Raw genomic sequence first — 21,797 nt, 5'->3', positions numbered from 1 at the left:
TGCTGATATAGTGTTTATCAGTTCTTTTTAGCTCTTTTTTTTTTGTTTGTTCCCATCAAGGCCTGAGTTGATATTTGTAAAAACAGTCATAAATAATCCATTAAAATAATTATGCAAGTGCAGTTGAGTGCATTGTAGCTTTTTGTGAGTCACTAATTTGTGTTTCAACAAAGCTTAGCAATATATTTATTCAAACAAAAGGCAGATTTGTGTAGCATACTACAACGTTTATATAAATTCTGTTAAAATAGATTTAATCAGTATCTAATCATTTCTGCATGCGTGCACCCACAAGTTGAATTATTGATTTAAAATTTTACAAACAAATGCCTCTGTTATATTATTTTTCTTGGTTGCTTAATCTGTGATTATCTATGTAAAATAAATGACAAGTTTTTTTTTTTGTTTTTTTTTTTGCATGCTGTGTTTCTATTTCCTGCATTTCTGGAGTAGATGAACAAAACAGAAACACTCAGCCAGCAAAACATTCAAATGGAAAGGTCAATGTTCCATATTTACATCTAGTTTACTGTCATTAAGCCAAAGAAATGCAGAAAAAGCCAGGGACAAAATGTTTACATCACAAGCATCTGGGTGGAAACATTTTTAGTATCATCTTAAAACTGAAATGTTGACTTTGAAATTGTACACAACTTGGTCTTACAGGCTAAATGATTTAAATCATAAATAATGGCTCTTTGATGCTGGTTAAATGTGTGGTTCCCATGGGAGCAATTAGTCAAACAGCTCACGTGATTACAGAAAAATTGTAATAATGTATGTTCTCTGTAATAGGTTATATATTATATATATTATTTTAAACCTTCATTAATGTTTTTATAACAAATAAATACAATGTTTAGATTAGCCTTAAAAAACATTGTCTTGTAATTTAATGTGCACTGTTGGTGTACAGCACGAAACTGCTATCAGTTTGTAGGAGTTTCCGGTTACGTCGTTTGACTTCAAAATAAAAGTATCAGAATAACGTAGTTCAGAAAAAGGGTTGTAAGCTCTTTCCATCGGAGAAATTCACTCAAATTACTCGAAGAAAATCAACAGTTGATTAAAAATAATGATACACAACGATGCAAGCCTGAAACCTTTAAATAACCGAATTATGTTGCTCGCAAAATCCTATTAAAGTACAATTAAAATCAGGTTCTTTACTATTTTTTTTCTATATTTTTGATTTACTTCATTTTGTATATTGGTTCGTGTGTTGTCTGTTCTGTCTGTACAGCACTTTGGTTGGCCTTGTAGCTGTTTTAAGTGCTCTATGAATAAAATGGTATGGTAGGTTTGTTCACTAATAAAAGTGAAATTTCTAAAGCTCACATTACTGTATTACGAAAACGTAAGCATTTACGGAGGACATTTAAATATGTTTATCATAAACATATTTAAATGTTTCCATATTTAACCTGACTTTTTTTATTCTGAAGAGTTCAACCGGAAGTAGATTGTACTTCCGCCTGCAGAGCACATCTGCTCTGGAGGCGCAGCTTCCTCACGTTAGCAGTCGCTGCCGTAGCGGATGGACGCGCGCGAGCGGAAGAGATATCACCAAGGAATTGTTTTATTCAACAATTAGCTTTCCTCTTTTTTTGTTGTCTTTTTTTTTTTTTTTTTTTTGGATGTAACTAAGGATTTTTAAAGTCGAGCACGTTTCACCCGAGTGAACTAACCCAAGAGTTTTTTTTGTTTTCACAAGTCGACTCGCTTCCCGTTCTTCTTCCCCACGAGATCGATAGCCCGTCGTATGAAAAAGGGCGTGTGTGCTCGGGGGGGGACGGTAGTTTAAAACATTTCATGTGGGTATTTATGGTGTTTTAGAGCTCTTTTTTTTTTTTTAAACAAAAACAAAAAAAAAAAACACCATCTGGACCTGAAGGACGCGGTGGAGGATGGGGTGCACGTTGAGTACCGAGGACAAGGCGGCGGTGGAGCGCAGCAAAATGATCGACAGGAACCTGCGGGACGACGGGGAGAAGGCGTCCAGGGAGGTCAAGCTGCTGCTGCTCGGTAAGGAAGCGACGCTGGGAGGACTCGGTCCAACTTCCACGTAGAAGAAAACACAGTGAAGTTAGCTAATTGAACGTTGAATGCTCGCTCCTCTCGAGCGAGAGACGGAAGAGTTGACAGAACTGTTTCACCCTCCATTCTTTTCAGTGCAGCTACACCCATTAGCCTTCACACTGAATCACTTTGTATTGACTGAATCCTTTCAACAGTGGCACATTTCCTCATGTCTGCTTCAGTGCAGTGAAAAAAGCAGGGCCCTCAGCTCATTAGTGGCCCAGGCCTGACTGAAAAACTCTGCTGCCTCCACTCATTTCAGCTTGCTTCACTTGCCACACAAAGCCCAGCTTCCATGGTTCATTCACCCTCCTCCTTTACATAATTGTTCAGTTTTTGTTTTTTTAATGTGCTGCCTGGTTTGCTTTCATTCCTGCCAAAAGAAAATGGCATCTTGTGCAACTCAATTGCAGCTATGAAGTAGTTGGATTCAACTTGAGTTTAGCTAAAAAGCCACATAAACATGAGCATTTACCAGATTATTAAACCTGGATAAATAAGGTTGCACCCTTTCATGACTCCCAGCAGTAGCTCATTTTGACTCCCTCTCTGTGAATCCAAACAATTTTCAAATGCTTTTATAGCAACTTATTGTCTGGGAACCCACCAAGCTTGAGCCTGTTATTTCTGGCAAACTGATCCATCAAATTAACCTCGTGGATGTTCATTAGGTGTGCCACACCCTTCGCACTCCCTTGCATGTCAGTATTATAATTTGCTGCATTCTTTGCTTGCATTTCTTTTTAAATTGACTATTTCCTAAACAACATAGCATGTGAACTATTTGCATTTTAAGGCTGAGTACCGTATTTTTCGGACTATAAGGCGCAATATCGATGAACGGGTCTGTTTTCATACATAAGTCAGTTTCTTTGTCATTCGCACCACATACATGTGGTGGAATGAAATTTTGTACGCAGGGTCCCAGTTACATCCAACAATAAAATCTAAAAGGAAAAACAGTAATAAGATGTAAGATATGAACTAAGAAAAAACTTTTAACTGAAAATATGCTAAGCACTAATAGCATAAAAACAATATGCCGAAGGTGCACTGGATTATAAGGTGCATTAAGTGAAACAAAACAGTCATATAAGTCACACTTTATGCGACTCATTCACAATAACTCAACATTGTTCAGTTGCACCACATAAAATCAGTTCAAGGTCAGTAAGCACAGCCATGATTAGTATGGTACACTAGATTATAAGGCTCACCGTCCATTTTTGAGAAAATTAAAGGATTTTAAGTGCGCCTTATAGTCCGAAAAATACTTTTGTTTTTTCTACAGAAATACGGTGTGAATGATGACGAGGGTTAGCATTAAAATAAACCAAACCGTAATTAAAAGCTACAATAAGCAAAACTCTAGTCAATAGCAAAAAAAAAGCCAAACATAAGCTAAAAGGTTTAAAGTGCTAGCTGAAAGTAGGCCTGTCACAAAAACAAATTTTGCTGGGCAATGAATTGTCTCAGAAATTATTGCGATAAACGATAATATTGTTTGAAATTTAACAATAATTTTTCAAATTTGACAAGAAATGTCGATTTGTTTGGGGTGTAGTACCTTTTTTGACCACTAGATGTATACGACTGTTTGAACCAAAGGATGGATGGTTAAGCAGCGTGTCTCTTTAAAATGGGAGGGAGGGCCCTTGACATGACATGGTGACATGGCGGACGCTCGGTGATTTGTGCTCTTTAACACAAAGCTTTTAATTTAAAAAAAATCAACAAACAAATTCTCAGCTTCTTTTTACAAAATTTTTACAAAAGTATAAAAGGTAAAAAAATATATATTAGCTGTCATCGCTTGAATCAGCTGGACATGTTGATATACGAATTGCCAAATTAGCGCAGAGTATGCAGAGACAGTTGTTTTGCAACAAAAATAATGACATGCGGGGGAAACTTTTCCATGAGACGGATAAAACCATGAGCTTTGGGCAGTTGTTGACATGCACACATGAAATATGGGTCACCAGGACACAAAAAAGTGAGTTCTGTAGTAGATGCAGGTAAAAACGCTAGACAGGCCTCATAATAAGAGCTCTTAACACCTTTAATTGTGAGCCAGTGTAACATAAATAACAACAAACAGCAAAGCATCACTGTGGGTAGTTTAAATCCCACATACATGCGATAGAGCAGTTACCTCAGCCTAAACAGATTATTCTTTAGCAAAGATTCATTAAATATATAATTTAATGCTCTTATACTGACAGTCATGCTAGTTTCTTCACCCGTTTTTTTTAGTCTTTCAGCTCTTCTGTAGAAAGAAATCATGGCCCAGATGTGGTTATGCTAAAAAGCTGGGTTACCTAATTTGAATTGCCGTAAATGCCAGAAAAGCTGAGTGCATGAATTGCAGAGACTATTGCATTGCCTAAATTGAATTGGCGTAGATGCAATAAAAGCAATTCTTCCTAAAGCGAATTATTAAAACTCTTATGAAAGCTGAGCCACATAAATTGAAATATAAATAGTTGAAAAGCTGCGTACAATATATTTTTTTCAGCTGTTCTTTTCTTCAGAGTTCGCCCCAGCAAGGTAACTTGCATGACCTATTTAATACCTGATGCAACCTGGGCTCGAACCCGCAACCTCGGGATTATGAGACTGGGGCATCGACTTACCGTGGCCACAGAATGACGTAAAATGGGTTACCACAAGAAACGCTGCATCATATTTTAAGGATTACCATAAATACTAGAAAGGCTGTGCAAGCTAAAATAATTACCATAAGTATGGGGAAAGCTGTGCTCTACATAAATGAATTTAACAATCAGTCAGAGTCCATATAAGATGTCTTTTGAGGACAGAGTGAGACTGAGATCCACCCTTTTGACACCACTTACTCTAACAGAATTGTCTTGATGAAGAATAGTGTAGATATGTTTGTTGGCGGATTTAAACACCTTCCTGATCTATAGCACCCTAGATGAGCAAGTTACAGCAACTTTCTGTGATGCTCCAGAATGCTGGAATATGATTTTTCAGTATCAGCTGAGTTGGCATGTGGCGTTGCCCAACTCCCTTTTTAGTTTGGGATAGAAAAACCGAGCAGCGACAGTCGTACGCCCGGTAACTGGTGGCTGCTTGGCCACCAGCTCTCGTCATTTGTGTTTGATCCGCTCGCTGCGGTCGCCAGGTAACCCGCTTGGCCTCCTCCAGTTACAGCCTGAAGTCACATGCAAGTAGACCTGGATAATCGGAAAGAGAAGCTGTAAGGCGAGAACACAACTAATTACTAGTAAATGAAAAATGAAAAAGCTCCGCTGTGGCAAAGTGGAGAACCTGAGTCAGGCATTTTTCTTGTTTACCTTGCAGATAAAGTCCTAGAAAACTTTTCTTTTGTTGTTGTTGTGGGTTGTTTTTTTAGAAGTTGCTGATTCACAACCAACTTTTGACGAGTGTTTTACTCCAAGCGCATCCTGTCTGCAGAGATAAAAACTCATTGAAGCTTGTGAATTGACTATAAAATGCTGGCTTGGTTGGGGGGGGGGACATAGCATTTTATGAATCTTCTATAAGTGACCCCTATATAATGTGGTGTGTGTTTGTATACTGCCTGATTCCCAGATGCTCGAGCCTTGGTCTCAGAAGTCAATTTATCATCATGCCATGAATGCAAAGAAAAGGAGCTTTGCTTGACAAAAATATGTGTACCTGCAGTGCTGTTTGCACACGTAACGTATATTCAATAGAACAAAGGGGGTTTCTTATTTATTATTATTTTTCAGTCATTTCCAGGACCCAATTACCGGTATCCTACTGTTAATATCTACGTCTGTCCAATTACTCTTTTTGTAACTGTTAGGTAATTGATGGGAGAATATATTAATTTAGGGATGCACAATAATATCGGCATGGTATCGGCTGATATTAGCGTTACAGTTAAATATCAGACATCGGCCATTCCATCAAAATAACTCACCGATATAAAATACACTGTTTTTGTATGACAACCCAGTGACAAGGATGCCTGCAGTGCCAGCATAACATGATGACGTCACACGCACCTACCTGATCTGATCACGGTGAAGAGGAAGAAGTCAAAATGTTGGCGGTGTGGAAGGGTTTTTTTTTTCATTGAGGACGTCGGATTCTGAAGATTTTTGGATTACGTTGAGCCTTGCTACATCGTCCCCAGTCAGATATTTTTCCGACGTAGGCTTACCCGAGTTACAAGCCATCATTTCCGATGTCACTGAGAAGCTAATAGCCGATAGCACTTAGGTGAGTTTTACCACAGACATTTGGACGTCATGTTTGCCCCGTTAGCATGATTAGTCTTACAGCACAATGGATAGACAAAAACTGTCCTTCATGCACAACATTGCAGAGGATCCCAGACTGCAACTAGGAGCCTGGAACAAGCCTCCACAAGTGAGACCGCATCGCAGGTGACTGCTAATAAATAACATTTAACACTTTTCATTTAATATAAGACAAAGTGCTATGCATATCATATGGCTGTTACTGAATATATGTCACCAGCTCTTACAGCTGTTACACAATTTTTGTAGCAAATAAGCCTAAATAAGAGGAATATGTTCTGACAAAGGAAAGTGTATATATAAAAAAAATTGGTATCCATTATCGGCCAAATAAGTTTGAACTTATCGGCATATCGAATGTGGGTCAAAAATCCAATATCGTGCATCCGTATTAATAACCCTTAGGCTTTGGTTAATTATTTCCCTGTTTTATCCCTCAAATTTCCAATCCATGACACCAGTTTGAAAGATTTTTTTCAGCCTGATGTTGCTAATGCTTTCCTAACATGAACCCCAGATGACAAATTAACAAAATTACTTTCCCTTGCCGCTTGACGTAACAGGGAATAGCTCTGTCCGTGCCATTGTGTGTGGGTGGGAGACAGTCCCACCGCAGTCGATCTTACTTTTCAGCAGATCAATCTCATTCCCTACTCCCACTGGATATAACTACTCGGCTGCTCCTGGAATCCTTTGCTAGTAAAAGTAAATCCACCCAAAGGGAGATGTCTAAAGCAAAAATAAATAATTGAGGAATTGGATGGTGAGTGAGAGAACCAATAAATCATAAGGGGAGGAAGAATGTAAAAGAGGAAATGGGACTGTGTAGCAGAGGGAGTGGAAAACTGGGCAAGAGACCTGGTCGATGGGCCTGCTAATGCTGCTAATGTGGCATCACTAATGTGTTAGGCACATTGAGCCAAATTCTCGAAGCCTACCCTGAGTCCTTGAGTTCTTACCTAAAAAGTAGACGTGGCAAGGAGGTGGTGTGGCCTTGACAGACCTCTCTCCAAAATGTATCTCTAATCTGACCCCAAAGCCAAAAAGAATGAAGGGAATTTTCAGTTTGTAAATTCTCCAAGAAGGTCTTGGGCATGGTAGCATTTTCCGAGCACGTTTGTCTATCCGCCGTTGTCATAAAACATTTCTTCTCCTCAGTGGCCTCTTGCTTAAGGGAAGATCAAGCCAGGAGGGGAGTTTCAAGAGGGAAGCGTGTTTGCGGTGGAGTACACAAACACGGCTCTGTTCTCGGCTGGAAGAAACCCACCGCGAGGGTTAGAATTTTCCAAAAATGATTTCAACCGCTGGAAACAGAAACCAGCTGCTGCTGTGGTTCTGGGTCTGCAGCAGTTTCTGGTGGGTGTATCAAAGCTGTGGGTGTGTAACATGACTCTGCACGAGGAGCGATGGGTCAAGTCAGTGGTTCTGTTTAACCCTTAAAGGCTTGTGGGAGTTCACATCAGTGCATTTAGGCCTTGTGTTCCTCTATTCTAAGGCTTTTGATGAGAACCACACCATAACGGTGTCACTGAGCCAAATCCTTGATTTAAACACATGGCTCATGTTTTTATTAAGACTTGGACGCTAACTGATTGGGATTAGTCCACTTTAGACATTTGATATGCTTAGTTTGCTGTCATGCTTCTTACTGTTTGAAGTTTGGTGGATACTTTCAGTTTTATAAAACTGATGCTGAAAATTAGTTTTCACGTGATGATTGAGTTTATCAATGTTTTCATTTAATCTAAGCAATTTAACACAAATTTGACGAGTTTAGACATTTAATTAGTCTTTTTAATGTGTTTGAGTTTCCTTAACCTTGTCATTTGTGACTTTTTTTTTAAGTGATTAAAGTAAATGTGAATTATTGACTGTATTTATTAAAAGCCTTGCATTCCATGAAGGAATGCATATTGTCCGTCTCCCATGTCAATATTTTACATGAAGATCTTGTATTGAAAAAGACTGGAGTAGTAGGTGTTAGGTCATACTTTGAAAATAACCTCACGTACACCCTCTTTCAACATCATGAGTTGTCATGCTCAGAGTATGTGTTGGGGTTGTCTCTCAGCTTTTGCTAAAAAAAACAACAACTTTGTATTAAGTTGACAAGAGTTGCAGCCATTTTTGTGTTGACTAAGGGCAATTGGTTGTAGCAACCATCTTGAATGGGACTGGCTCTGAAAGATCATCAGTTTTAGGGGTTCATCCTTTTATTTTCTTTAAAAAAAAAGAAGTCCATTTGTTCATAAGATATTTTGCTAACACTCCAATAGTTAATGCTAGTTTTTCCAAGCAAAATTTGCACGCAATGGGTAGCGCATGTGCTATGAAAGACTCCACTATAACCACTCCCAAATTTAGTTCAGTATTTGTAAAACTGACTGAACTATAGCTATTTTTGTGTTTTCTAAAGTCCGTTGGCTGTGATGGTCATTTTGAAATGGATTGGTTCTAAATATTCATCAGTTGCAGACGTATAGCCATCGATTATTTCCTGAAAGTTTAAAACAAATTAATCCAATGGTTCTTGAGATTTATTGCTAATGGTCTAATCCAAAGAGTCAGTGAGACAGTTTTGATCAAAGATCTTGAACATCATGTTTACGGTCAGAGTATGTGTTGGAGATGAGTCTCAGCTACTACCGTAACAAATTTTAGATCCACAACTGAAAAAGTGAGTGAACTATTGCAGTCTGTTTACAAAGGCCAATTAGCTGCAGAAGCCATTGTAAATAATAATAATGTTATGTATTGTCATCAGTGTATGTTCCCATACAATGGTGAAATTGGCTCTCTGCGTTTAACCCATCAACCCCAGGTGGAGCAGTGGGCAGCTATTGAAAGCGCCCGGGGAACAATTGGGAATAGGGTGTGCTACTCACAGACACCACGAGATGTGCAATGACTGAGGATCGAACCTGGGACTTAAGGGTCCCGAGTCGGCGGCCCTGCCTCTACCCAGTAAATTTGGTTGACTCCAACCATCCATCCATTATCTTTACCCGCTTATTCCATTTTGGGTCACGGGGGTCGCTGGTGCCCATGTCCAGCAATCACTGTGCGAGGGGCGGGGTACACCCTGGACAGGTCGCAAGTCCATCACAGGGCCACACAGAGACAAACGAGACAAACAACCATTCACTCTCCCACTCACACCTAGGGACAATTTAGAGTTACCAATCAGCCTAACATGCTTGTTTTTGGACTGTGGGAGGAAACCGGAGTACCCGGAGAAAACCCACGCATGCACGGAGAGAACATGCAAACTCCACCCAGAAGGCCCCTGGACCGGGGTTTGAACCAAGGACCTGCTCGCTGAGAGGCAGCAGCTCTACCAGTTGTGCCACCGTGCTGCCCTGACTCCAACCAATGAGTTGACAATGTACATACAATAATCATGTTTTGCTAATTTCTTTAAGATTTTTCCAGTGATTAATAAGACTGTTTGGTATAAAACACACAAGTAAACAATTACAAGCGAAAACAATCGTTTGCTGTCACCGTTCGTCATCAGGCAATAAAGGTGAGCTTCAGCTATGCATCTAAGGTGCTTTTAGAGGAGCGAGCACATTTGCATGTTACATTACTAGCAGTAAGCCTTAGTATTTTTCTTAAAGGAGGCTTCTTGGAGCTAAGGCTTGAGCTCAGAGTACCTGAAGTGGATTTCCATGCCCCATACAGTGGCGAGGCACTGTGTCGGTATGCAAAGTGCCTTTGGCATTGTGAAAATGGCTCTCAGGCAGGCCAAGAGGTCCGACTGTGCCAGCCATGCCTTCTCAAGCACCGCAACCTCCGTCCATGTGGAAGTCCTGCAGGAATTCATAGAGCCTGGTGTTCAGCCTGAAAACACAAAGAACTGGCTTGGACCGTCACCACATACACACACTCCACACTCTTTGGGGACCTACCAACGCCTGAGTGGTGACACATCATTTAAAAACCGTGTCCTCGGGTGGTATTCATCTATTTATAGTGAAAGTGAAGCACCAGAACAATGTACATGTTAACAGGAAACTAGGAATTTGTATAAATATCTTGTGGTCAACAGGGCTGTATTTATAATTAGTTCTGTATTTTTACTGAACAGCACCTGTATGTTGCTGCTTCCTGTCTCAACGGGGTACTGTCATGATTTTTTTTTTTTGTTTTCACACCTACGGGGAAAGTAAAACTAGGGTGGGTGGAGAAGTCTACGCAAGGGCATACAGTTTTTTTTTTTGTCTCCGACAGTGTCACGGGGTGGCCAAAAAAAGATAGTCATGCTTCAACTTCCCCATGTTCAGTTTCCAGAGCTCAGAGAAAAGCTGTGGGTGCTTTATTTGGAGAAAAGCCGGTTTAAAAATGAGTTTGAGGAGTCTTACCCCAGTGGAGACTCTCCTCTGCTGTAATATGAGAAGATTACCAGCAGATGAGGCGATCTAATGTAGTTGATGAAACCATTAGTGCACATGGTAGAAGGAAAAATGTTTTTTGAAGGGCGCTTCCAAGTGCTCAATAACGAAGTAAGGTGGATGATACAGCGGTCTGTGTTGGAAGTCAACATACCTCACACAATACCTCCTCAGGTGACTGCCGCCTCACACCAGAGACGTCTTGCATAGAGCCAGAGCAGTTACCATGACGCTGACGTTTGTGAGCGAAAAGCCTTGGCTCAGTTCTCCTCGAGGCCTCCCATCTCGTCGCCGTCCTCCAGTCTTTTCAACACCGTTCTGATTAACCGAGACCTTACCTCACTGAAACGACACCGTGGTGTTCTGGCTTTCGTAGCACCATCAATAGCAATCTATTTTACTGCTGCTTGTTAGCCAAGAGCCTTCACACCCAGAGCGTGACATTCTTTTGCTGATAAAATTCCAACCACACAGTCCTAAGCAATGAAAGGTTCAGTAACTTTAAGTTATATCACAAAACAGTCATCTGGGCTCAAATTTACTCATGGTTCAAATGTTCCCTAATAGATTTTCTTCTGTCTTTTTCAGGTGCTGGCGAATCTGGAAAAAGCACCATTGTCAAACAGATGAAGTAAGTTCATTTCACTACAAAACATTAAATTATCTTCAAATTAAGCAATCCTTCTCTTTCTCATTGATGTTTTCAATTTGATATACACAGTGACACACCAGGAGAGTATTCATTGTCCACAACACACAGTGTGCCTCTTTGTATTATCGCAGTTTGTGAATGGAGGCGCCATGCAAAATGGGTCATAAAGACAATTCCCAGAATGCATTAACATACGCTCTGCCTATGCATCATCCACAAACCGTGCCCTGCAAATGAATTAGACTTTCATTAGCGTTCTTAGGGATGCGCTCATCGATCATCCACGTGTCAGAAGCATCTAATCTGCCCCGTTAATGCTTTATCTGTTTATTCTTAACTTGTATGGACAGATTTTCTTCGGCATGAATCTTAAATAGACTCCAGCATACGTTGACTGACAGGAAAGTTTTAGGCCGTTGGGCAAATAAACAACGTAAATAAGTTGCAAACGCGTTAAATTTTTCTAAACCACTTCTTGGGGAGTACAAAAAGCACCCATTTGGAGGTGCTTTTGTTTCGATTCAGTTAAAACCAGTAAGCTGAAGGATTGTCTTGAAACGGGGATGCTAAGTGAACTAACAGGTGGAGATAGCATTTGCTATGGGGCTGCTAACTCGCATGCACTCAGCATGAGGCTCAGGCAGTTCACACTTTTTGCAGGAGGTTCATTTTGAGTGAGGAAACATTGTGGCGAAAGCTTCACAAAGTGCATGCACAGACGATGCAGATCAGGCTGCATGCTGAATGGTAAGGACTATGTTCAGTAAAACTGCTTTAATTATGTTAAATGACGTCTAGCACGACGAAATAAAAGTCTCGATGACGTCACTGAGCAAGTTCTGCGCGGTGTTCATTGTCTGGCAATCTGACAGAGGTATACAATATTCATACAATAAAATACAAGTGAAATAAATTGTCGCCTTGTATTCCTGTAGTCCTACCTATTTTTAATACACATCAAACTATAAAAAAAGTGACGGATAACAGGACAAACATTTTATACAAGAAAATAAATGCCACATTTATGGTTAGATTGTTAAATCTCTCATGTTTTATTGCAACTCGTGAATTGCAGCTTGACACCTGTACTATAAATGATAAAATCTCCAGTCTATAAAGTTGCCAAGCAGTACAATAAGCAGTAGACATACTGGCATAAAAACTGAACTTCCTCAAGATTTATTTTTAAACGCATTGATATAACTAACTCTTAAGTCTTCCTTGTGCAGGAAAAGCTTAAACGTTATAAACAAGCTCTTACAAACCTCTTGCTTCATTCACAGATTGAGCAATCGGTTCATCTCTAAATGGGCGTTAGGGATCGTCTGCACAGGACTGCTTTTTTTTTTGTTGTTTTTTTTCCCCAGTAAACTGTTCAGCCTTGTGTCCATAAAGAAACATAGTTTTCAGTGTCTAAACTATTGTTTTTAAAAAGGGTTCCAGATTAATGATGTCATAGCCCCACCCCACCCCAACCTAACCTACGACCCGAGGGCGTTTGCTTCGGCCCGTGTTTACATCTTGCACGCAGTGTGTAGATTTTCTGTGCATGCTCTCCCTGGTTTTGGTGTAGTTTCACGTAGGCCTCTCGCAATAAACAATGAATCGATTGATCGCATGAAAAATGACAATTCTTAACCTCATTTTCATTTATCGGCTTTATCGTTTCTTTGTGTCTCTCTTTCTACTGAAGACACTGGATGATGACAATAATGACTAATTATTGTCAAATTTCAAACAATATTATTGTTTGTCAGAATAATCTCTGAGACAATTACACGCCCAGTGAGATTTGTTATCGTGACAGGCCTAGTTTCAGGTCTGTCTTAGATGATTTTTTTTTTTTGTTTTGTAGACAGACTTTTTCTTCTTAATGGTACCATGGTATGAAATAGTTTGAGAAAACAAATGATTGTTTTAGAAAATATATGTTTTTGTATGGACAAAACCCAAAATAGTCAACGACTAGAGGTTGACCATTATGGGCTTCTTCTTTTTTTTTTTTTTTTGGCAGCTAAAGGTTAATGTACACCAGGGCAATTCAACTAAACTGCTCAGGGGCCGGACATCCAGCAGTTATTGTCATTAAGTAAGTTTAACAGTTTAAAATCTAGTTTTGTTTAAAAATGAACCCATTGGTGGGCCGAACTGAGCTCACCCGTGGGCCTGATTTGGCCCCTGGACCAACAGTTGAATAGCCCTGAGGTACACCATTTAGTTTTTTGGCCTTTATCGATTTCTCATTTAACAAAATATAACAATAACTGCAAAACTTAAACATTTAACAACGCTTAAAAGAACTTGCACACTACTACTACCATTTTTTGATAGCAATAATGATGATGGTAATTATAATAATATATGAAAGCAATATTGCTTAAATAAATTTCAATTGTGGGCTACAATATCTTATTTGAAGCAGCTGGAATTTTTGTTTTCCTACTTGCTGATTAACTATGTGCATGTATTTATTTTAAAGTAGCCACTATCAGCTGATTAATCCTTCTGTATTTGGATAACAAGCCTTACAATGTCATAGCAAAGTCATTGTTGCCATTTAAGAAACTATCAGACCTGAGCTCAACCTCCAGATTGATTTTTCTCACAGAGGTCTCTGTAAAACTGTGACTCAGTATTTTCCTCGCTGCGCCATCATTTTTGTGCCAAACTACTATGAATGTTTGACTGAGCTACGCTGTTCTGTTAGCTCATATACTTGTTCATACTCTGCAGGATCATCCACGAGGCGGGCTACTCGGAAGAGGAGTGTAAGCAGTACAAGGCTGTGGTCTACAGCAACACCATTCAGTCGATCATCGCCATCATCAGAGCCATGGGGCGTCTCAAGATCGACTTTGGTGACTCTGCAAGAGCTGTGAGTGGTTTGGTCTGTTTAGAGTAGAAACGTGACGTATGTTTGAAGTTTTTAATGGAAGAACGGATGTTACAAAGTTAATCGCGCTTTAAAAAAAGTGCTTGCTTTTCTATGGGAATTGGTTTAATATGTTCTCTGCACATGGAAGCTCATTATTGTGGTTGTTTAATCTTTTTCTCTCTTTAAAATGCCTTTGTAATCCTGTAAGTGGCTTCTCAGCTTGATGGCCGTTAAATGCTGAACCTTAATTTGTGATTTTAATGGCCAATACGTGACTGACACGGCCTCGACTCGTCTCCCCAGGACGACGCGCGGCAGCTGTTTGTGCTGGCAGGCTCGGCGGAAGAAGGCTTCATGACGGCCGAGCTGGCTGGTGTCATCAAGCGGCTCTGGAAGGACGGAGGCGTGCAAGCCTGCTTCAGCCGCTCGCGCGAGTATCAGCTCAACGACTCGGCAGCATAGTGAGTCACCCGCCGAGCACACAAACAAGCAGCTCCATAATTGCAAGACTCACTCAAACCGTGAATCACTCGAGATCTCCGTGGTCTTCCACACACCGGGCGATGTCAAATTACTGCCGTCCGAGCGCAAACAAACAAAGTGTTGTTGCGAGCAGCCAAGCTGCCCAAACCTTCAGCTGTGTTCAGGGAAAGGTACAGCTTCGATGTGGACTTTTACACTGTCAATATTTGCCTTCCTCTACTGAGCGGGGGTTTGAAACGCTGTTTAATCTTTGACCTCGCTCTTGAGTAGATTTGCCACATACTTTAAAGGTGGAAAAAGACCACACAAAGAATTTATTTCAACTGACTTTTTTCTTTTTCTGTAGCAGTTAGAACTTTAGCATTGTGTTGTGGGAGAGCCCGCAGCATTAACGATATAATCACTTGTCATTCCTTTTTTTTTTTTTTTTTTTCATGAAAAGACTTGTTTTAGTTCTTACGGAACAAACGCCCTCAATTATGTTGCAGCTTCGAGAGGTGTGCAGTGGTTTTTTTTTTTTTTTTTTTTTTTTTTTTTTTTTTTTTTTTTTACATTTTCCAAATGTGGGGGAGAAAAAAGTCAAAAAGTTCTTGCCGTTTTTAAAAGAGACCGAACCTAAAAGAAAGCAGCTTGAACGGAACTGGTTTGCAGTGAAACTGGAAAGTTTTAGCAAAGGTAAACGTCGTAACGAGTTCCCGATTCGTTCCAGCAGCTGCGTGTTCTCGCACCGGATCGTCAGGTACGTTTTGTTCGTCAGGATGTGGGACAGCTCCCTGGACAGATGGCCTCTAGTTTACAGGCCTCACACTTGGGGAGTTTCCAATGGAGCGCCGTATTGTTGTTGGGAGTGTGGGAGGGACCCACTGGGAGCCCACCAACCACTGAACAAACAAAAGACCAGTGCTTGGATTAAAACTTGGCTCCTGTTTGGCGTAATGTTTACACTTTTAACTGGCAACATATGCACACTGGGATGTTTTTTCTGTCCGTTTCATCTTTTCCTGGTCTTTATTTTGTAACATAAATTATAACATATATTCACGGTTTGTGCAATGGGAATGTTTACATTATTAAACTGTCTACCACCGTTAATTCTCCTGTTTGTTCCTCTTGTTTTTTTTTCTGCGCCCGTCCCTCAGCTACTTGAACGACTTGGACAGGATATCCCAGCCCACCTACATCCCAACTCAGCAGGACGTCCTTAGGACCCGAGTGAAAACCACAGGCATCGTAGAGACACACTTTACCTTCAAAGAACTGCACTTCAAGTGAGATTTTCCTCAGTCTTTTTAAAACAAGCGCCTAATTAGCTTTCTTTAACCCCCCCCCCCCCCTTCTCTTCCTGATTCATACTCGCTCATCAAATTCCCCTTTGAGCACGTATTGCTGTGAGTTGTGACAGTCTGTGAGGGTGTTGCACACATCAGTGATGACTCAGTCCAGACCCTTTTGTTAGCGACACAAACAGGAAGTGGGGGCAGCAGGCTCGATGATGTCACAAAACAGGTAGCTTATTTCAGCATCTCTGTTGCTGGAACAGAAATTCCATTTGACCCACGCAGTTAAGAAGCTTAAAGCTGCAGTCGTGTTATGTAAATCAAACGGGAAACGCCAGCGGTTTGTAGCTAATGGATGTCTGGAGAAGGTTTTTGGTTTAGTTTTAAACGTATTTGCATCAGGACGCCACTCTGGGCCACAAGTCCTGAGTGATCTCCAGAAATCAGATAAAGTTAAATATCTTTCCTCCGAGCGTATTTTTACTACAATGATACAAAAGATGACAATAATAGTCATAAATAGGGTAAAATGTTGTATAATATGAGTTTAATCTATATGTCTTAACTTCAGGCCCTTATCTGTTTGCTCTTTTTTTGCAGTGCTTGTGAAATTCAACCAGGGCTGTGTGGGGATGCAAGTCTTGTTATTGTACGGGTCAGAAGCTAAAACGTTAGGATTCCCATGAAGCAAAACTCTTAAGATATGCAGCACAAGCTATAAATCATCTTTTTTTACCAATATTAAAAAGTGTGTTATAAGGAAAATAAAATCTATAAAAATGCACAATTAAACAGGATAATAACAAACGTCAAAGCAGGAAATGATAGAAAAAACGAAAAAGAAATCGATGTTTTATTAAAAACAGTTTTCTACACTTGAATTGCCGTGTGTTTTTGTGCCGCATGTTTTATTTATTTACACAGAAAAGCTGCACACTCAATGGGATATGTAGATCTTCTGATTTTAGGAAACCTTTTATAGATGACAGATTTAATTATTTAGATTTGTACACAAAATGCCTCCACGTCCCAGATGTTAAAATAGAAATAAAAATGCTTATTTTCTGGTTGATCAAATCGTAAGTTCAGGGATTCAAGGTTCTTTATTTGTTATGCAAATTATTTTTCTTTATTTTGTCAAATACAGTTTGTTGGTCAAATTGCAAATACAGCACAGACTCCATAAGTTTTAAACTATATTCATATTGAAAAACAAAGAAAACAATATAAATGGCGTTTTTGCCGCCCTTTTATTTTTAGTAAAATATAAAATTGTATATGTTCAAAATGAACCAATCACTGAAGAGGAGTTTTGTTTGTTCCACTAGTTTTTTAGGATTGGTTTGGGTGTGCATGTTGGTTTTAGTCGACAGCTGGCAAAGCCAAAAGGTTAATCTCTGCTCGAAGGCAAAGGTCAGAGCGGGCTTGATTTCATCAACAACAAAAGAATTAAAACTTTAGACTGAGTCGAATTTAATTCAGTAAATCGCAATTTGCGACGTTCTCACAAGCCACAAGTCGAGACTTGTGTTGAGGCGGCTGTGGATGAGTGGTTATCGGGTATAGAACATTCAGTGCATATGTTCCGAGAGTTTAATTTAAATGTTCTGTGGTTCATGAGATATCTGAATAATGGAGGCAAACGCAGGCATTTACATATTTGTGTGCCTTTTATGGCAACAGGTAGGCCTGTCGCAATAAACAAATCAATCGCATGCCAAGTGAAAATTATTGACCTCATTTTTATTTATCAACTTTATTGTTTCTTTGTCTCGTTTTCTACTACTAAGCTACGAGCTAAGCTAACGGGCCAACCTCCGTCTTGTCAAAGCTCCAAAATTCAGTTGAAACCCGTGCCTTTGTGTAAAAAGTTTTTCTCTGCAAAAAGAAGTAGGGGTGCACCGATCAGTTTTCTGGTCGATTCCGATTTCTAAAAAGTCTGACCTGCCGATACCGATTTTGTTTTCTAAGCGACACCGTCAAGTGGTATAGGGTCACAATGTACCTTCAATTTTCTAATATTATTTTGTTGAAAAACATACCCTTGAACAATATCCTAGAAACAATACAAACTTATTTTAACTGGCCACGAGCAGTGCTCTGAAATATAAATTACGTTCAGACAATTGTTGTTAAAACTAAAAAATCTGTAAAATCAGTTTCTCATGCAAGTATAGACTGATCGGTGCACCCCTAAAAAGAAGATGAGAACTTGTTTACAGATTTTTTTGTTCGTTTTTAAAAGCTTTGTGTGAAAAATGCTATGCTAAAGCGCTCAAACCACATAGATCGTCCGCCATTTTGAGATGGTGTAGAGGCAGGGCAGCCGGCTTGGGACCCGAAAGTCCCAGGTTCGATCCCCAGTCACTGCACATCACGTGGCGTCTCTGGGCAGCACGTCTCATCCCCAAAATGTCCCCCGGGCGCTTTCAATAGCTGCCCACTGCACCACCTGGTGGTGGATGGGTTAAATGCAGAGACTAATTTCGCCATTGTATGGAAACATACAGTGCTGACATTGTGATGACATTATTATTATTATTATTATTTTGAGAACCGAAGAGAGACGGCCCATGTCGCATCAAGGGGCCTCCCTCCCCATTTTTCTTATACACTGCTCACTCCCTTACTAACCATCCTTCAGTTCAGTCTTATACTGCCATCCGGTGGTTGATAAAAGGTACTACATGCAAAACAAACATTTGACAATAATTACTAATTATTGTCAAATTTCAAACAATATTATCGTTTATCGCAATAATTTCTGAGACAATTAATCGCCCAGCAAAATGTGTTAATCGTGACAGGCCTAGCGACAGGCTATTATAAAAAGCGGGTGTAGTTTGAAATCTTGCCATGAAGAACATAAGTGCTGCTAGAAAAGTATTTGGCTTTGAAAACATCTGAAATAACTTTTTTCTATAAAAAGCTTCTTTCTGTTCGCCCTCCTGCAGCATTGACTTCCAGACACATTTGTTGTCTAAACACCGACTGTATTGTGTGCACACAAGCGGAGGAACACTCACCTGTGCTTTTCTTTGCCACCAGGATGTTTGATGTCGGCGGGCAGCGGTCTGAGCGCAAGAAGTGGATCCACTGCTTTGAGGGTGTGACCGCAATCATCTTCTGCGTGGCCTTGAGTGATTACGACCTGGTGCTCGCCGAGGACGAAGAGATGGTGAGTGTTTCCACCGTGTGACTCGTGAAAAATAACGGGACATTGGGCTCTTTTATGTTCAAGAATAGTAAAGGAGGCAAAATGTATACGTTTATCCTCTTGAGGTTTTGTTTACTGATCAGCGAGCAGAGCGCCATAATCACCGTCTCCTTTTCTTTGTCCACCGCCCTCAGAATCGAATGCACGAGAGCATGAAGCTGTTCGACAGCATCTGCAACAACAAGTGGTTCACAGACACCTCCATCATCCTCTTCCTCAACAAGAAGGACCTGTTTGAGGAGAAGATCAAGAGGAGCCCTCTCACTATCTGCTACCCAGAATACGGTGGTAAGACGTGCACTTTTATTTCATGTGTGTTGGAGCCAATGCTCAGCTACTACCACAGCAAATTTTAAGATTGTCTGACTCTCAATAGGCTGTGGCGGCCATATTGAATTAAACTGACCCAAAAGTTAGTCACAGATGCGCATTCTATGACTTTCGCCGTGCTTTCTAAAAACTCAACTGATGGTTTGATATATTTTGCTAACATTCAAGGTAGACTTGTAACAGTTGAGGCTAAAGGTTTTGCTCAATGAGTAGCATTTAAAGGATGTGTTGTAAATAACTCTCGGCTACAGCCATGACAGATTTTTGGTCAATATCTGCAATAGTGACAGAAATCAAACCATTTCAATGTTTTCTCACAGAAATTGGCTGTGGTGACCATTTTGAATTGGATTGGTTCCAAAAGTTCACTTTTTTTTTTTTTCAATTAAATTCAAACACATTTGCATCAATATCCAGATGTTCCAAACATCAAACAAACTTAGCATTATTGGGTTTTTGTTTTTTTTTGGTTTTATGCGTCCAAACTACAACAGTTCAATGGTCATTTGCAAGTAGTTTTTGAAATAACGTATTCTGTTCTTGGTGTTATTTCGCGTTCAACTTGTTTGCTCGACTACAAACTTGGATATGGAATGATACAAAAGCAGAACATGACTTAAAACTGTGCTCCAGTAATAAGTAGCAGCATGAGGATGTAGCCCAGCCATATTTCAGACGGTCATTTCCTCTGAACATACAATAGTTCTTAATGTCTTTTCCTATGCGGCGCGTTCCTGATTACCCAACATCCTCCTCTCTCGTCGTTCCCAGGCTTCAACACATACGAGGAAGCAGCTGCCTACATCCAGTGTCAGTTCGAGGACCTGAACAAGAGAAAGGACACCAAGGAGATTTACACCCACTTCACCTGCGCCACAGATACCAAGAATGTGCAGTTTGTCTTCGACGCTGTCACTGATGTCATCATCAAGAACAACCTGAAAGACTGCGGTCTTTTCTGAAGATCCCGTCGTTAAAATCGACCTGTTGGTAAGAAAATCCACTCAACTTCACGCTTTAACACATTTATTTTTTTTTGCACAGTTTAGATGCATGTATAGGAATTGTGCCAGGATCAGTGTGAACAAAACCTAAATTATACCAGCTTCTTCATCTACTCTATTGTTTTGTTCTCCTCAGGTAGTGAACCAGCTCTTTGTGCATCCTCGATGGGGAAGAGAAGAGTTGTGAGGATCCATGATGGACCAGTGCTGTACTATACGACACTTTTAACAGCTTTATTTATGGTTTTTTTTTATTATTATTATTTTGTCTGGGAACATTTTGAACTAGCGTTACGTCATCTGTGTAGGCTTTGTGTCACTGCAAAAGCATCAACATACTTTCCTTTTTTTTATTAATCTTTTTGTTTATAAGGAGTAGGAGACTACAATGTTTTTGCTGTTTCTTCTACTGCCATTTCTGGAAAAGGAGACTTTGCAGTTGGTGGGGAATCCGCCTTTTTCTTTCTTTCCTACAACACAAAGGGAAGAAATGAGGAACAACTCTTGAGTCCAGTTTGTTGGTACCCGTGCCTTCGCATGCCTTTTACTGCGGTTGTCCTGATGCTTGTTCTGTTGCCTGCTGACGTGTTCTATACATAAAGAGGTAAACGTTTCCATATGTTAGTGTCTCGGCTATCTTCTATGTGCACACCACTGAGTTATCAGGAAGAGGAACATTGTGCTCTGTAGGTTCATGGGTCTCTGTGGTGACCAACATGTAGCCTCCACAGTCTCCTAACCAAGCCCACCCCAACCACCTGCCATGATAATGGAGGGCCTTTGCTGGTTGATTTCACAGTACAATTCTGAAATGTATATTGTTACATTTACCCCATAGATATTGGGGTTCTTGTTTTTTTTTTTTTGTTTTTTTTTTGTGAATAAAGATAACTCTTCTATTCATTCATAAAGCAGTTAGTCGAGGCACTGAGCTTCTAATATACTCAAGTATTTCAAGTACAGAGACCAGATTTGGCACATTTTATTGTATATTGTGATGTATTTGGAGAAGAGGTTTTAAAGTTTTTAGTTTTAAAAAGGAAAAACAATAATTGAGGGGGGATGTTTTTTTTTGTTTTGTTTTTTTTAAACAGGCCAGATCTTGGTTAATTTTTTTTAGAGTAGAGTACCTACGTAAACATTGACCAAGCTTTTGCTTGATAAAATATAAGTTAGTCAAGATATTCTGGTCTGTAGGTCGGTTGT

General features: G+C 40.0%; 1 protein-coding gene across 1 annotated transcript; it reads left to right on the top strand.

Annotated features, from left to right (window-relative positions):
• The first annotated feature begins 1,490 nt into the window (after positions 1-1,490).
• On the top strand, positions 1,491-21,243 carry gnai1 (guanine nucleotide binding protein (G protein), alpha inhibiting activity polypeptide 1). The gene is made up of 9 exons (XM_037695904.1): positions 1,491-2,025; positions 11,342-11,384; positions 14,139-14,280; positions 14,584-14,741; positions 15,903-16,031; positions 19,089-19,218; positions 19,392-19,545; positions 20,359-20,577; positions 20,728-21,243. The coding sequence occupies exons 1-8, from the start codon at positions 1,908-1,910 to the stop codon at positions 20,547-20,549; spliced, it is 1,065 nt and encodes a 354-aa protein (XP_037551832.1). The 5' UTR covers positions 1,491-1,907; the 3' UTR covers positions 20,550-20,577; positions 20,728-21,243.
• The last annotated feature ends 554 nt before the right edge of the window (positions 21,244-21,797 follow it).

Source organism: Nematolebias whitei, chromosome 22 (assembly GCF_014905685.2).
Source record: "Nematolebias whitei isolate Nwh7 chromosome 22, NemWhi1, whole genome shotgun sequence".
NCBI lineage: Eukaryota > Metazoa > Chordata > Actinopteri > Cyprinodontiformes > Rivulidae > Nematolebias > Nematolebias whitei.
This window is presented reverse-complemented; position numbering and strand designations above follow the sequence as displayed.